The 17,589-nt window shown below is 51.4% G+C and overlaps 1 protein-coding gene across 3 annotated transcripts in view; it reads left to right on the top strand.

Annotated features, from left to right (window-relative positions):
* Tmem51 (transmembrane protein 51) overlaps nt 1–16,915 on the top strand; it is a 55,817-nt gene extending 38,902 nt beyond the window's left edge. For 2 of the 3 annotated variants that reach the window (XM_015994332.3, XM_042272262.2), the window contains exons 2-4: nt 8,138–8,210; nt 10,538–11,066; nt 15,791–16,915. In XM_015994332.3, coding sequence (XP_015849818.1) covers nt 10,726–11,066; nt 15,791–16,202 — 753 coding nt within the window. In that variant the 5' untranslated portion in view covers nt 8,138–8,210; nt 10,538–10,725 and the 3' untranslated portion in view covers nt 16,203–16,915. The remainder of the gene's footprint in view (nt 1–8,137; nt 8,211–10,537; nt 11,067–15,790) is intronic. The other variant, XM_076565616.1, reaches the window with a different exon arrangement.
* The last annotated feature ends 674 nt before the right edge of the window (nt 16,916–17,589 follow it).

Below are 17,589 nucleotides of genomic sequence, written 5' to 3'. Positions count from 1 at the left end.
GGGCCAGCAACAGGCTGGGAGGGGCTATTGGTTCTGCCTCCCCCAAGCTCTGTCTGTGCCTTGGTCTGTACTGTGTAAAACAGTCACTCACAGCTGGAGACGTCATTCTCTGGAAAGCAGAGGGGTGGGATGGGGGAAGGGAGGGTGGGAAGTTGGAAGGCCTGTGGGAGCCCAGCTGGGCGACTGGCTCCCACATTCTACAACAGAGTACTCTTGAGGAGATATTAGATATGCTTGAGGACTAAGAGATATTAGATAGACAGACAGAGGGGAGAGAAACAGACAGAAACACAGGATAGCCTTGGGAGGGCATGGATCATTATCCACTGGCTCTTTCTGTCTCTTCTAAAGGGCTATTTATAGGAATGCCAAGGGGTGGAGCAAAAGACCTCTCCCTAGAACAGCCAAGTGCAGACCCATCAAATCACCTAGTAACCATGCATACAATGCAGTGTAGTATTAGCATCTCTGTTAATAGACTTCATTTCCCAAACTGCCTTTCTCTATAGTGTTACACTGTTAAGGACTACATTTCCCAAGCTGCCTTTCTCTATAGCGTCATGCTGTTATGAACAAACTACAATTCCCATGCTGCCTTTCTGGTTTACCCCACTCCTGTTTCCATTTACACGGTTTGTGTTCATACTGAAAATCAAGATCAAGGGAGCCTGGATCATTTTCCACCCGTCCCTTCTGTCTCTTCTAAAGGGATATTTATAGGAAGGCCAAGGGGTGCAGCAAAAGACCTCCCCCTAGCCAAATGTAGACCCTTCCAATCACTGAGTAACCATGCACATGGTCAAGTAATTCTCTAATGCAGCTCTGCTGGGCGAAGCAAGCTTGGATCTCACTAGAAAACCCTTGTGGGCCTCCACAGGGGGTGGGGGGGCAAGAGAGGGCGTGGAGAGGGAGTATGTAGCAGGCACCCTTCCAGAGCTTCCAGAAGGGGCAGAAGGTGAGGTAGGAAGGGCATTGGCCTTGGAGGTTGTCAGCCAGTGGGGAAGGGGTGCGGAGTCAAGGGGAGCAAGCCCCTGCAGGGGGGGCTCTAGCTGACCGAGTGCCTTCATGTCTGCGCTGAAGTCGTCCAGGGCCTCAGAATGGAACTGTGTTTGGGAACAGGGCCTTTGAAGTGGTGACTGGGCTGACATAGTCACATGAATATCCCTCTTCCTTCAACAAAACCATTGTCTTTATACAGAGAGGCCAAGCCTGGCATGATGGCACATGTCTGTCGTCCCAGCACTTGGGAGGTGGAGGCAGGAAGATTAGGAATTCAAGGTCATCTTCAGCTACCTAGTGAGTTTAAGGCTAGCCTGGGCTCCTTGAGACCCTGTCACAAACAAAACAAAACAGGAGCAGAGAACATGGGCACACACAGAGGGACAACCAAGGAGAAGTGGCCTGAGAGAAAGCAACCCAGTCAGCACCTTGGTTTGGGGGAAGTCCCTGTGTGTACCTGGCCATGGTGACCAAGCAGGCTAGTCCCAGCCATGACTCTCCCAGCTCCCTCTGGCGCTCACCTCAGCCTGCTACCAGGTTTATAATTAAACAACCCAGCACCGGTTACTTAAACCACAGCCAGAAAGGACCAGAGCTGTGGGGACAGAGTGACTCATGCTGGAAACGACTCAAGGGGAAAGGAATTTTACCTCCTGACCTGGCAAGGGCTTCTGGGAAGGAGCTGTGGTTGGGTATCAGGGAGGTGTTCAATGGTTGGGGTATAAGCTTCAAACCTGCTGGGCCATTCACTGTGTGGCCTTGAGCAGATGTCTGAACTTCAAGTTTTCTTTGAAATTCTTCTTTTTTTTATTTATTTTTTTTATTTTTCAAGACAGAGTTTCTCTGTGTAGCTTTGCCCCTTTCCTGGATCTCGCTCTGTAGACCAGGCTGGCCTCGAACTCACAAAGATCCACCTGCCTCTGCCTCCCAAGTGCTGGGATTAAAGGGAAATTATTCTTAAAAATTCATCATGGAGGTCTGGAAAATTTGAACACAGTTATGACTTATAACTCAAAGTATGATTATACTAGAGATATAACGAGTTGTTGATAAAAGTAAATACATAATGAATAAAATAATAATAGATGGCATGAATAAAATAGCAATATTCAAATGATAATGAATAGGTCATAAAAAATGAGTACCTGTGAAACAGCCATACAGCGCCTGACGGACCCCTGAGTGAGCCCGCTCCAACGCTCTAGTGAGCAGGAAAAGTTGGAACCTGACTCACCAGGTGGCTGCCTGAGCATCAGACAGGAAAAGCCTCATCTGGGAGAAGTAGCTGGGGTCCACTGCTCCAGGGAAAAAGGGAAGTCTGAGGCTCCAAAGGGAGAAAGTTGTGGAAGACTCTCATGGGCTCTGTTCGGGACAAAAATACCTTTGGAAGGTTTTCAAACTGCCCCCACCATGGAACTAAAAAAAAAAAAAGCCAAAGTCCAGATAGTGGAGGACAAATATCTCCCAAGTGTGTCCTCCTGTGTAGAAATAGCCAAGGATCACGGAGGGCTGGCCCTCACGGACAACCCCAGCCAGCTAGAACCCCTTCTCTCATGTGACTTAGGGTCAAACTCGCTCCTGTGCTGGGATCTTTGTTTTGTTTATTCTTTTTTTTTTTTTTTTTTTTTTTTTTTTTTTTTTTTTTTTGGTTTTTTCGAGACAGGGTTTCTCTGTGTAGCTTTGCGCCTTTCCTGGAACTCACTTGGTAGACCAGGCTGGCCTCGAACTCACAGAGATCCGCCTGGCTCTGCCTCCCAAGTGCTGGGATTAAAGGCGTGCGCCACCACCGCCCGGCTTGTTTTGTTTATTCTTAAGTAGCCCAAGCTAACCTTGAACTTACTACTTAGCTGAGAAATGACCTTAAGCTCCTGGTCCTCCTGCTTCCATCTCCCCAGTCCCTAATTACACGAAGAGTCACCATGCCTGGTTGATATGGAACTGGGGTTCGAATCCACGGCTCCATGCATGCTAAGCAAGCCAGTTTCGTTACCACCTGAGCCACGCCCCCAACCCCAACCCCCCAGACTTGCGCCCAGGAGTCTGGAAGCCCAGATCTGAACTTGAGAAATCAGAGTGGCTGTGGATGAGGTGCCAGAGCGCTTTTCTCCCTCACGCCTTTGCCCCACATGGGAGTCAGGACACAAGTTCTCCCGGGTTATGGCAGAGCCTGGGTTAAAGTGTAAACCCAGAGGGCAGGCCACTTGCCGGGGCCTAAAAAGGCTCCAGGAAGTCACCAAGAAGTCGTGTATCTGGAGGACGGCGTTGTGTGGTCCCAGTGACACTGCTGTGGAATGGGAGGCATTATGGTGGCAGGTATAGGGACACTGTTCATAGCCACATCCTGTGACTGCTGGAAGAAAGTCCCCCAAGGTGCCAGCTGAACACACACTCTCTTTTGGTTCTCAGAGTTCAGAAGTCCAAGTCAATGTCGACTGTTGACGTTAACCAGTAGGGCAGGCTCCTTTCTCAGGCTCAGAGTAGAACCAGTTTTTTTTTCTTGTTTCTAGAAGTTTCCTGTACCCCTCCGTGTACCCCATGACACCACCCACACGCCACCTCCTCCTTTTACCTCTTCACCTCTGTCTTATGAAGATATATGTAATTCAGTCGGACTCACCTGTCCAGAGAAATCTGCCTGTCTCAGGTCCTTGGCTCAATCAGGACTAAAAAGTGCTTTGGCCACATAAAGTCTGGGATCCCAGGGATTTCTGGGGATGTGGCTCAGTTGTAGAATGCTTGTCAGGCATGTATGAAGCTCTAGGTTCAACCTCCAGCACCATATAAACTGGGCACAGTGGTGCACCCCTGAAACCCTAGCACCCCAAAGGTGAGACAGGAAGATCAGGAGTTCAAGGTCATCCTTGGCTACATAGCAAGCCGGGGCCTGCTTTGGGCTACATAAGAAAGACATTGTCTTTAAACAAAAGAAAAAAAATCCCATGGCTCTCTTGGAGCTCCCATGTGTCTGGGCTACCATGTGCCACCTTCCAAACTCTAAGAAACACAGTACTGAGCAGTGTAGCCACCATCTGAGATACACCCAGATCCCCTCTGCCCGTTCTGACATGGCCTCCATTATGCCTGCCTCCGCCTGGGCCTCTGTGAGGTGGACAGAAACTCAGGATTTCATTAGACTCCTTCCTGCCATCCTCTACTCCTCTGAGTGACGTGATCTGGAGGAAGTGAAGGATGCAGTTGTCCTCTGAAGCTGCCATGTGCCCAGAACAGATGCTCTCAGCAGGGGATCCCTGGGGTCATGAGGATGAGGACCTTCAGTTAAATAGTGTGTGTTGCCTCCCTGCCAGCCCCCATCCTCCTTCTCAGATCTGACCAGTGCCTCAGAAGGTGTCAGCCCTGCTCTTGGGAACAGCTCAGCCTCACCCCCCTCCCCCCATATCCAGAAGACGGCTGAGCCCTTGGAGGCCAAACTCTGTTCTGTCTGTTCTCTGTTTCTCCCTCTAAGAAAATGCCCAGGCTTTTGCCCCCAGAAGTGAGGAAGGCCCAAGAGAGGCCTGTGGACAGGGTTGCAGCTCTTCAGTGGGGAGGCCCAGGACAAGTGTCTCAGCCTCTGTGTGCCCTGTGCCCCTCCTCCATAGATGAGCAGAGTTGGGGCAGCGCCTCCTGTAAATTCATGATGAGGTAACAGGCTCGGCTGCATATGCGTGAGGTACTTGGCCCAGCCATGGCCATCCACCTTTGCCAGGGTGGCAGGCCAGTGATGGCTCATCTCCGAGAGGCCAATGGATTCAATCAGAGTCGGTTCCAAGTGTCAGTGTCATCTCGAGTGGACAGTGTAGAGGCCTGGATGCTGCTCTGTGTCCACGAGCTCAGTCCCCACTGAAGAAGACAGGCCGCCAATGTAATGGTTCCCAGGGAACACAGAATGCTCCCGGGACTCATGGGATGGGTCCCTGGTGCCAGTCTTGTCCGTAGGGCCATACTTCAGTCATTTGCTAACATAAAAGCCTGAGACAAATTCCCATGGGTTCCCTAACCTGCCTGCTGTGGACAGCACCCCAGGCGCTGCAGGGCAGACTTGATGTCTTCAATTGTCAGACACCTAAGTGAATTAGTGAGGGACCTGGCGACGTCGGCTCATAAAGTTCACCAGCACCTTGTGCCAGGAGCCTGGGAGGGAAGCTGCCTCTCTTCCTGGCAAGGCTAAGTGGTGCATTCTGGGAGATGCCCACTTTTCTGTTCTATGAAATCACTCATGGAGACTGCCCCGTTTCCAACCCAGACCCCCTCACAGGAACTTAGACAGCTCAAGATGCTGAAGAGCTGGTTTTTCCTCTCCCTGCTCATCTCTCATCCCTTTTAGAGGTGCTACCTGGGGTGAGAATCACAAGGTGTTAGATGAAGTATACTTCACCCCCTCCCCCAGCTCTGTACTGGCTGTGTGGCTTTAGAAAAGTTGCTTTGTCTCTCTGAATCTGAGCATCTTTCTTTATAAAACCAAACTAATAGCGTTCAAATGGTTGCTATGGTTTGGATATTTCTTGAGTTTATCCTTTAAAGGGTCTTGTGTTAAAAGCTGGTTGCCCAGTGTGTCAGTCTTGAGGCCATTGGATCTGAAGAGATGCCTAGGGTCAATAAGCAAGTCGCTGGGAAAGAACTCATGTAGTTCTCCTATAACCCGGTTAGGGGTGCGGGGAGGTCAGGGTTTCACACCATAGCCCAGACTGGCCTGGAACTTACAGTGATCCTCACATCTCAGCTTCCCAAGTGTTCGGGTGCCAGGCAAGCATCTTGCTGTCGCTCACACATGAGCTTTCCCCCTATGAGGGAGTCACTGGTCTTTCTGATGGGCTGTGAACAAATGTCCTGGGCCGGTGTAAGCCCCTACACACAGAATGGGCCCAGGAATTATCTGAATCAAACTCTTCCAAGTCACAGCAATGTTTGCCTGTTACGCTCCGTGCTTTTGTGCTGACAGACTGCAGAACCTGTCTGCCTAGCCCAGGGAGTGGCCCTGGGGACTCAGCCTTGGCTCAGGACTCAGCCAGATTTGATTGTGAGTCTCCCGAGCTGTGTGACCCAGGACAGAGACTCTGGGATGGCGGGGCTCATCACACATTCAGCAGCTGGAAATACTGGATGAGTGCCCACGGGTGCCTGACTCTCACTGAGCCGGAAAGCCAGGAGCATCACTAAGACCTCCAGTCTCTTCCTCACAGGATGTTCAGAGGCTTGCTCGTGCCCGCCCAGCTGCCCTCTGCTCTCTCCCTCCCTCTCTCTGGTCTCCTCGACTCATTTTCCCAGGTGCCTAATCACAAGCATCTCCTGTGGTGTTGAAACAGGCACCTGATACCTTTGACTCTTAGTCCTGGGGGGAGGGAGTCCAAAATTCCCTGACAGGCAGAAGGACCCCGATACCAGCGGCAGCTTGGCGCCCAAAGCAACCGTGGACTGAACTTAGCAGGTCCCGCTGGAAGTCCTCAGCCGGTGTCCCCAGAACGAGATCCCTTTCCCAACTGTGGCAGGCAGAGGTGATGCAGGGCAGTGGCCAGGAGCCTCTCGAGATGCAGCAGCAGGCCACTTTGGTCTGGCAAGCCCTCCTCCCAGTGAAGCTGATGGAAGCGCCAAGGAGCCTCCTGATAGAATTTACCTCCTAGCTACTAGACCGCAGAGTGGCCAAGCAAGGCCCGGGAGACCAGCCTGGGCTCTCTGCCCCGCTGCAGCCAGAACTCTGCGTTCAGTGCCCGCTGTTGTTTTGAATTTACAGTGCTGGGAATGGGATGGAGGGAGGCAGGGGCCCTACCACTGAGCCAGCCCCCAGTCCTTATTGTCTGCTTTCATTTTACTGTTTGTCTGGAAGTTGGAGTCCATGGAAACTGGGTCCAGCTGAGAATAAGCAGCCCTGACCCACTCTGGCCTCAGCTAGGCCGAGGGAACACTCTGGTATTGGAGCAGAGATGTCCTCCCCCAGCTGAGGGAGGCTGGTCTCTCCTGGGGAGGACCAGAGAGCTGAGCTACTGCAACCTCAGACCCTCCGGGGAATGTGATAAGATCACCTCTCGGGCCCCAGTGGCAATCACCTTCATTCTGGTTACAGGGATATCATTTGCATATGAGAACAAGATGTGGGTATCCTGTGATTCCTGAGTTAGACCTTAGGAATCCTTGCCAGTCAGTGCTTACCTGGGCCTGGAGGTCCCCTCATTGATGGGCTCAACACTTAAACCTGCTAGGTATTCATTTCCACAGCCTACATGTATTTATTAAGGGCCTGTTGCATTCCTGGCTCGGTGTGTTGGGAGCCAGGCATTATAGCAAGGCAGACAAAAGCTGCCTTTCTCGAAATTGAGACTCAGATGCCGGGGACCAGGGAGCCAAGGAGAGCCAAAATGAGACTGTCACAGACTGAGATGGTGGCATCCATCCATGGGAGGAATGTTACCTGGAAACTGAGCAGAGGCTGGGATTCAGGCTGTCACGTCGGAGTGGCCTTTCATCTTCCTCTTGGACATGACCCTCAGTGGTTTCGCTATGGTGCTCACCCATCCCTCATGCAGTGACCCAGATGTGTTTCTGTTTTCTTCTCTGGAGTCATGGTTAGCCTGGAGAAGAGCATGGAAGGATTGGGGATCAGCGTGGCCCGTGGACTGTCATCATTCTGTAGCCCAGTGGAGTTCTATAGCATTTTGACTCTGTGTGTGTGTGTGTGTGTGTGTGTGTGTGTGTGTGTGTGTGTTGTGTTGTGTGCACACACGCGTGCAGTTGTGCATGCCTATGTATGTGGTGTGAAGGCCAGAGGAGGGTGGCAGGTGTCCTGCTCTAGCACTGTCCACCTCATTCCCTTGAGACACTGAACCCGGAGCTATGCTTGCCGTCAACAAACCCCAGTGATCCCGCCATCTCCACCCTCCAGGTCCTAGACTTACAGACACTCATGGTGGTGCCTGGCTTTTTACCTGGGTCCTGGGGATTTGAACTCAGGTCCTCACACTCATACAGCAAACACTTCACCGACTGAGCCGTCTCCCCAGCCCCCAGTCCCCATTGTCTTCTTTTGGTCCTTCTTTTTATATAAGCCCACCTCAAGCTCCCAACTCCCAAGAGGTGTCTCGTATTGGGTACCTCACAGAATCAAAATGCCCATGGCTTCCTTAGAACGTCCCGTCTCTTGTTTTCACAGGTGGATCCACAGCCGAAGGTTTTAGCATGACAGCCGTGCAGGAGTCTGCCCAGAGTCTCCCCAGAAGCCCCAGGTAGGTGAACCCTGTTCCCTGTGCTAACAGTGCATTTTAAAAACCCACACAGCATCATCCCTGTGCCGCCAGGCTGCCTCAAACATGAACAGTGATGGGCAGGTCCAGCTCTGGGGTCTAGAGAGCAGCTCGTCAGAGCCAAACACCCCTCTCTGCCCCCACCCCAGGTCGCTGCTCGTTAAGGACATGCTGAAGGCTATGTGGCCCAAATCGTCTAAGCATAAAATTAGCTTCTGTGTATATTCTGCCAGGGAAAGCAAACTGGACTAAATATACCACAGGGCCATGAGTGGTCACAAGCCAGATATAAGACAAACAGCAGGCCAGTGGGAACCTGAGTTTCCCAGGGGCCCGTGGGTTGGAGACCATGGGTTCTGAAGGTTGCTGCCATTGGACTTAAATCCCGCTAGCGTGTAGCCCAGACAGTTGAGTGCTTGCCCAGCATGTGTGAGGCCTTCCAGCCCCAGCACCACATAAGTCAGAAGTGGTGCTACATGCCCGTAATCCCAGCCCTTGGGAGGAGAAGACAGAGGATCACAAGTTCAAGGTCATCCTGCACTGTATAATAAATAGGAGGCCTGAGTGGGCTACATGAGACCTTGTCTCAAAACACAAAACAAGCATCCTGTATGTATGACAGGCCGGCCCCTCTGTTCCTGCTGCAGCTGTCTGTACTCTATTCACCGTGAACACACACACACACACACACACACACACACACACACACACACGCCTTCCACATCCCTGTGCTCATAAGGCACACAGCATGTGCTTATGTAACACCTGCACATGTAAACCTGCGTGTGTACTTCACACACACCCCGGTCATGCATTCACACACACGCATGTGTGCCTGTTTGTACATAGCCATGCATACACATGCATACACACCTATGCCCATGCACACAACAGTGAATTCTGTATGTGGCCCTGTCACACCCATGAAACTGTCCTTCTTTGAAGCTTCCAGAAGCCCCAGCCGGAGCTTGGAACCCTGCTGCCCAGCTCTGAGGGTCACACACTTTCCTCCATTTCTCACCTCAGCTTCTGGAGTGTCTTCACCTTCCTTCTCCATGCAGCCCTCAGGTAGCCAGATGCACCACAAATATTTACTGGGTGGGAAAAAAAGAAGGCACAGAGGACTTCAAGCTGAGAGAGGATGTTGTCCTAGATATTTTTAGAGTGATTTTTAACAAAGCGGAGAGTTTCAGATGAAGGTGAAAGTTTAACAAGAAAACATCTTGGCGGCATCACATTGCAGACTCCCCGATCAGCTGTGCTTTCAGAAAGGTCGGAAAGAATGCAGACTGAAAACAAGGCCTCTCCATCTAAGCGCCGACTGCGCGATCCTGCTCGGCAATGTTTCCTGCCCACCCCATCCCCTGACTGAGGGGTGGGCAGACTGGGGCCTTGCCCTCGCCTCCTCGTGATCTCCAAGTCTATCCTAAACTACAGCTCTGATGCCTTGCCTCTAGGCTCCCTCAGCTACCGGGGGTTCTGGAATCTGAGCTGCTTCACCGGAAGAGGGGTTTGTTTGTTTGATTGGTTGGCTGTTTGGTTTGGTTTTGTGTTCTCCTGAACACAGAAGATGAAGCATGTACAGACCTCTGCCTCCTTTTGGAGGTGGGGGAAGGTGGTACCGCTCATCTTCCTGGGCAAGCCTACACGCTCCATGCATTTCATCGGACATGAGCACACTCAGTTGAGAACCTGTTGTGTGGAGAGACAATGAAGAGGCCAATGGGAAGGAAAGGCCCACCCCAGTAGCTCGTGGGGCATACTCAAATACCTGGAAGGGTAACCTGGTACTGCAGAGATCCTAGGAGGGGCTGCAGACCAAGGTGGTAAAGCTAGGGCTAAGGAGGTCATGCACATCATTCTAAGAAGACAGATTTTCTCCTCCAAGACAATAGGGAGCCAGTAAGGGTAGTATGCTGACCCCAGCAGGATGACTGGATGGGACTCATCATTAACTGCTGCAGTCCCCCACACACACCCCAGGGTGACCATGATGTGACTGACCATGGCCCAGAGATGCCATCTCTCTACCCACCCACCCCCAAGCTCTCCTAGGAGAGATGAGATCAGACCACACTTCATTAAACCTCACAGCATGTTTTGGCTACTCTGAGCACTGACCTCGCTGGCCTCCTGCAGGGACAGATCTGGTTTTCCCTTTTAGCCTAGGGGTGGTGGCTGGAACATCTGGAATGTATTAGAGGTAAGGCCAGGGTGGAGCCTGGTAGCTGAGCCCTGCCTGGTACCTCCTTCACATAGAACCTCCCCAAATCAGAGCTGATAATCTCCCATTCTCTCTCTTCTCTCAGACATCTCATCCGCCCAGTCCACCCCAGATGCCTGGCATTTGAAGAGAGCCATCACTTGAGTGTCTGCTGATGATTTTTTACTGTGGCATAGGAGAGGTTCTTTGCTGCGTGGAAGGAGTGTCTGTCGCACTACTGTTTTTTAATTTATTTTTCTCTCTTTGAGCCGAGTCTTGCCCCTCTCTGCTGCCATGATGGCCCAGTCCAAGGCCAACGGCTCACACTATGCACTGACAGCCATCGGCCTGGGGATGCTGGTCCTCGGGGTCATCATGGCCATGTGGAACCTGGTCCCTGGTTTCAGCGCTGCAGATAAGCCAACAGCTCAGGGCAACAAGACGGAGGGAGGTGGTGGCATCCTCAAGAGCAAGACTTTCTCGGTGGCCTACGTGCTGGTCGGCGCTGGCGTGATGCTGCTGCTGCTGTCCATCTGCCTGAGCATCCGGGACAAGAGGAAGCTGCGGCAGAGCGAGGAGCTGGCCCGCATCCAACAACAAGCGGGAGCTGTGCCTCCCACCCAGGAGGAAGACAGGTGAGACATGCCTGACTGCTCCCTCCAGCTAGGGTAGGGACGCACTTGCACACAGGCTCACTGAGAAAGAACTTTATGAGTCTGTATTTCCACTCTCTTCCAGGAAGGTGCCTCATACCATTTTACAAATACCTTTGTGCTTACTAGCTGCTGGCTTCCCAAATCCTGTGGCTTAGGTGGATTACAAGGTGTCCCACAGAAACTGGCGGGGCCAGTGGGGACCAGGGCTCTAGGTTGCTTGTTTGTCTCTCTGTCCCAGGTGCTGTGTGTGTCTGCTTGGATTTGAAAAGGTCAAGACACAATATTTCACTTGGCCCAAAATACCACCAGCATATTTAAAAGATAGATGATAGATATGGGGGGATATGTGATAAAAGTTGGCATCTCTCTTAAGGTTCATTTCCATGGCTGTGATTAAAAACACTCCACGAAAGCAACTTGAGGGGGAAAAGGATTGATGTAGTTCACAGTTCCAGGTCACTGTCCATCATTTTGGGGGAACCAAGATGGCAGGAACTTGAAGCAGCTGGTCCCATCACCCCCACTGTCAAGAACGAAGAGCAATGAGTTAATGGTGCAGACCTGCGCTCAACTCCATCTCTCCTTTTGAGTCAGTCTCAGCCCCAGTCTATGAAATGCTACCACCCATAGTCAGGGTACATCTTCCCACCTCCATTGACGTGATCAAGATAACCCTCTCTCACACACACACACACACACACACACACACACACACACACACACACACACACACACATTCTCAGAGGCCCGTCCCCAGCTGATTCCAGGTTGTGTCAAGCTGACAAGGATACGTAGTCAGCACAGCACCTGTACTTGATGTTCCTCTCAACGCTCTGACCAAGTACGCAGAGTCGGCTTAAGGAAGGGTTTATCTGGCTCTCAGTTTGAGGCTAGAGTCCATCACAGAGGGGAAGGTGTGGCTCCAACAGCCTGGGGTGGCTGGTTACATTATGTGGGAGCTTGGGAGGCAGAGAGAGATGAAGGCTGGTGTTGAGCTCACTTTCTCCTTTCCCCCATCTCGTCCACACCCAGCCCATGGATGGCGTTGCTCACCCTGAAGTCAGTTTCCTCTTTGGAAACACCTTGGCCTCATCCTGCATGTCTTTGGACTTGACCTGACTGGGACCACAGGGAATAAAGAAATGACAAAATTAAAGCTGGGATCTGGTGGGTGGTGTACTCAGATGAAGGGTCACGAGCGAAGCCAGGAAACTCACCACGTTAGGGGTTCTCTGTAGGGGAGTAAGTAGCCTTACGCTGAAGTCGTCTGGGGCTTTCTGCTCCTGCTGGTGGACTGTAGACCAAGAAGAAGGCCTTGCCATGCCTACAGGTCTGGGACACTGACATCCTTGACACGGTCCTGCTCCTGTCAACAAGGCACATTGACTCGGGGTTCATCCACTCCCTACAACCCTCACGGGTATCTCAGAGGTGTGTCTCCTAGGTGACTCCACATCCCAATATGGCACTGAAGGTGAACCCCTCCCTCCATCACAAAAGAGCCCTTGCGAATAAACACAAAAGATGAACATACTGGTCAGAAAGTAGACAAAGGCTATAAACCATGACTTCATAGGTGTTCGATCTCATTGATCTGGGGTACAAACAAAAAGACACTTTCTGCCCCAAGCACCCTCTCTCACCTGTGCCAGCCGAGACAGGCGGCCTCTGGCATCAGAGAATCGCAAAGATGGTGTGCTATGGACGTGATGGGGCCACCAAAGCGGTTCAGTGGGTAAAGGAGCCTGGGGACAAGTCCGACAACCTAAATTTGATCCCTGGAACCCACATGAAAATTGCCTCTGACCTTCATATGTGCACCATGACACAAGCACATGAACAAACAGAAGATAGACAGACAGACAGACAGAGAGACAGACAGAGGGATGAAAAATTAAATTAAATAGGAGAACTGAGAAACAACCTGATTGTCCATCTATCAAGTGGCCTCAGGACATACCCGTCCCTGAAATTCTTCCAGCCACAACTAGCCTGTGTCTAACGGGGAGCAATCTCACAACACTGAGAAAGAAACATTATAGAGCTTGTAGCCTTCGGGGAGGCCTCGGCACATCAGACACTGTGGGTGGGGCTAGAGGGGGTCCGTGGCAGACAGTCGGTGGCCACAGTATTTATTCACCATGATGCCTCTGGTGGAAGGATCGGGTTTTTTGGTTTTGTTTTAGAGACTGCAGATAGAATTTGCAATGTTTCTCTTTTCTTCCCTTGGATTGTCTATGCAGCAAGGAGGGAGATTGCTCTGTGTCAGAAATAGTGGCCTGATTTCCTTTTTCCTTTCTCTTTCTTTCTCTCTTTCTCTCTCTCTCTCTCTCTCTCTCTCTCTCTCTCTCTCTCTCTCTCTCTCTCTTTCCTTCTTTCTTTTTTCCTCTTGGCTTTTTGAGATACTATGTAGCCCTGACTAGCCTGGATCTCACTCTGTAGACCAGGCTGGCCTCAAACTCACAGAGATCCACCTGCCTCTTCCTCCCTAGTACTGGGATTAAACCATACCCTGGCCTCATTTTCTGGCCATGAAAATATACATGCAGGCTAGGAGTGCACCACAGTGGTAGAGCACTTGCCTAGCATGGGTGAGGTGCAGGGTCCCATCCCCACTACAGAAAAAAGAAATACATATATAGTCATGTTAGTGTCAGTCAAAAAAAACAGAGCCAGCTACCATTGCTGAATGACAGGGACACATTCTGAGAACTGTGGGATCAGGGTCAGTTTTGTACAAACTAAGACAGCTATGGTGTCACTAGGTGATACAGCCTGTGAGACCAGCACCCCGTCTGCTGTCCCCTGTTGAGGCAAGTGTGATAGCGTAAGTGGTGCATGACTGTAACTGTAATTAAGAGGAGAAGCTGGGGCCAGATGGCAGTAGTGCATACCTTTAATCCCAGCACTCAGGAGGCAGAGCCAGGTGGATCTCTGTGAGTTCGAGGCCAGCCTAGTCTCCAGAGTGAGACCCAGGACAGGTATCAAAACTACACAGAAAAAGCCTGTCTCAAAAAACCAAAAAGAGAGAGAAAGAGAATCTGGAGATGTGGCTCAGTTCGTAGAGTACTTGCCTAACATTCCTGATGCCCTGGGTTCACCCCCTAGGACCACATAAATTGGTTGTGCACACCTGTAATCCCAGCACTTTGGAGACAGAGGCAAGAAGTTCAGAAGTTCAAGGTCATCCTCTGCTCCGTGGGGAGTTCAAAGCTAACCTGGGCTACTTGAGACCTTGTCCCCAAAAAAGGAGGGACAGAGATCTATTATAAGGAATTAGATCATGGATTTATAGAGATCAGGAAGTCCCCTCATCTCCTGTCTGCAAGCTGGAAGCCAGGGAGGTTTCTTAGGGGTGCCATTCAGCCTTAACCCAAGAACCTGAGATCCAGGGGACTCCTTGGGGGCCATCCTTGGTCCAGGGCATGAAAGAGTGGAGCTATCCCAGTTCCACAGTGAGTCAGGAAAGGGGCAGAATTCCTCCCAGCCACCTTTGTTCTATCGAGGCCTGTCATGGAAGGGATGAGGCCTGAGACCTTGGGGAGGACATCTTCCAGGATTCAGATGTGTGTCTCTTCTGGGAAGGTCTTCTGCCATTCCATGGTCGTCACACAGACTTAACCGTCACACAGGCTTAGTCTAGAAAACATGGAAAATACAGAATAGAAGAGAATCAGTTACCCATAATTCCCTACCCCTGCCACTTGCGCAGGTGAGTTCCGTGAATGTGGGGCCATAAAAAAGTAAAGAATGCCTTTAATCCCGGCACTTGGGAGGCAGAGGCAGGCGGATCTTTGTGAGTTCAAGGCCATCCTGGTCTACAGAGCAAGATCCAGGAAAGGCGCAAGAGTAAAGAATAATGTGGGAGAGATGTTCCTTCTCTATTTGGGGACACCATCGCAGTTCACATCCACAGTGTTTTAAGCACCTGCACCTTTGGCCAAAGAACTGAGCTAGACATTGGGATAAATATTCCATCCCGTATGTTACGAAGCGTGAAAGGCTTAAAGCCAAGTTCACACCCAAACAACACCACGTAGTAGTTCAGTAAGGCCTTTGTCTCCTGCCATCTAATTTCCTGAATCGGAGACCAGGTCCCTTGATCTCTGTGTAGGCTCCTTTGTCAAACACCTCACAAGATCAACTTCAGGAAGGAAGGGTTTGTCTGGGCTCAGACTTGAGGGCCCAGTCTATCCTAGCAGGGAAGAGTCGCAGGAGCATGAGGCAGCAGGTCACATGACTTCCACGGTCAGGAAGCAGGAAGAGAGGGGTGCTGGTGCTCAGATCAATTTCTCCCTGTTATTCAGACCCCAGCCCATGGGATGGTGCCACCCACAGTCAGGGTAGCTCTTCCCACTCAGCTAACCTAATCTAGAATCCCCTCGGGGCAGGCCCAAGGGTTTCTCTCTTAGGCGCTTCTGGATCCTGCCCAGTTGGCAATTGCATTAACGATCACAACCTTGATGTATTCATTCCTCCCATCTGTAAAATGGGCATAATAAAAGTCCATACTTTTAGTGCAGTTAGAAATGGGAACTTGAATCCTCTATGCCACGATACTTACTGATTACTTCTAGAGCCCACATGTGGTTTGCAGAATTGGTATGTGCAGACCTAGTGCACACAGGCAACCCTGAGTCCACCTTTGGTGGCCTTTCAGTGACTTGAGTGTGCGCTGACACTCTGTGTTTGTCATCCTGCAGCCAGGAGGAAGAGGAGGAGGAGGCCTCTTCACGGTACTACGTACCCAGCTACGAGGAAGTGATGAACACAGGCTACTCGGAAACCAGGGGGCAGGAGCAGAACCCAAGACTAAGCATCTCTCTCCCCTCCTATGAGTCGCTCACGGGGCTTGACGAGACGACTCCCACGGGCACTAGGGCCGAGACAGAGGCCAGCCCAGGGCATGCTCCCGACAGGCAGAACTCCAAGCTGGCCAAACGCCTGAAGCCACTCAAGGTTCGAAGGATTAAATCTGAAAAGCTTCACCTCAAAGACTTCAGGATCAACCTCCCAGACAAGAACATTCCTCCGCCCTCTATCGAGCCTTTGACTCCACCACCACAGTACGATGAGGTCCAGGCCAAGGCCCCCGATGCCCGGCCTCCCGACTGACGGACCCCTCTGACTTCACTCCCTCCCATCTCACCCTCCACACCAACAGACTGCGTCGAAGCCACTTCAGCCCCAGACGAGGGGTCAGGGCACACTTAGCCACTGTGACGGGGATTCTGGGTAGAGGGCTTTACTAAGGATGGGTCACAGGGCCTCACGTAGCAGGTGCATCAGAGGGATGCTGAGGCTTGTGATGAGCTGGACCACCACAAGGTGCGTGGCCTTGGCATCCCCTCCATCTTCCTTCCCAGCCCGGGATCATTGGTGACACAGTCCTCTTCTGAGCTGGGACAGGATCCCCAGGGACTGACGTAAACCCAGGTTGTCTCCTTCCGCTTTCACCACAGTTGCTGTGTTTCAAAAAGAAACCAAGTGTTGTGCTCGCTTTCTTCACCGGAGCTTCAAACAGGCGGAGAACATGGCTCAGCTTTGGCCCAAAGGACACAGAACTGTCTTATGAATAAAATGATGACCGTGTGGGGGTGAGTTGTCCGGGAGGCCCCTAGGGGCCCCTGCTGCTGTCGGTTCTTTGAGGGTCTATGGCCTGATGACCTTCAGCACCGTGACACATGAGGTGGTTGTCTGATTCGGTACACTGGTCTCTCATGGGTGATGAAAGGCCAGAGAGGAAAAGTCACTGTTCCTCACTGCTCCATGTCTTCTCAAATGCCATGCGGCTGGGCATTTTATAATAAAGTGTTTTATATGTAGCACACCTGACCATTGAGTCATTTTAGCAGGAATAAATAACACCAATAATAACAACCAGTCAACATGGACACTTAATTCACAGGGAGCTGTGTTCTAGGGACCAGAGGTGTTATCCCATGTCCCCTGTACCCAAGTCTGGTGCGGATTAACTCACAATCCTAGATTCATGCAGGCACCCTGTATTGCACCACTAACAAGTAGTTCTGAGCTCAGACCATCTGGCTTCAGAAGCTGAGACTGGCAATTGAGAGTAGCCTGCCATCCCGACCCCAGGTAGCCCAGGAAGGAGCTCAGCCTGTCACCTACCCCCAGAACTGACCGGAGGTAGATAGGTCCTCTAGGACACAGTGTCTACAGTGCAGTACACACCACTGTGAAACACCCCAGGGACCACACACTATTAGGGAAGGGAACAGAAACTTTGGAGTCCTGATCCTGGCCCTGGAAGAAAGCCTGGAAGAGAGACCCGAGTTCAAAGGACTCCTTCTGTTATCAGTGGCTTGGAGCAGCCTCCTGGGAGCTACGGGCACCTTGGAATCTGAGGAAGAGAAAGTGGTTGGGCTCTGAATGTTTCACAAGCTCCAGGAAGCTAGAAGGGAAATCACAGGCTTAGCCCAAGTGAGATGGGATGATATTAAAAGGTTCAGGTCTGTGAAAAGTCTGAGCTGGAGATGTG

The sequence above is a fragment of the Peromyscus maniculatus genome, chromosome 2 (assembly GCF_049852395.1).
Source record: "Peromyscus maniculatus bairdii isolate BWxNUB_F1_BW_parent chromosome 2, HU_Pman_BW_mat_3.1, whole genome shotgun sequence".
Lineage (NCBI taxonomy): Eukaryota > Metazoa > Chordata > Mammalia > Rodentia > Cricetidae > Peromyscus > Peromyscus maniculatus.
Note: the sequence above shows the minus strand (reverse complement) of the source record. Positions and strands in the feature narration are given on the sequence as shown.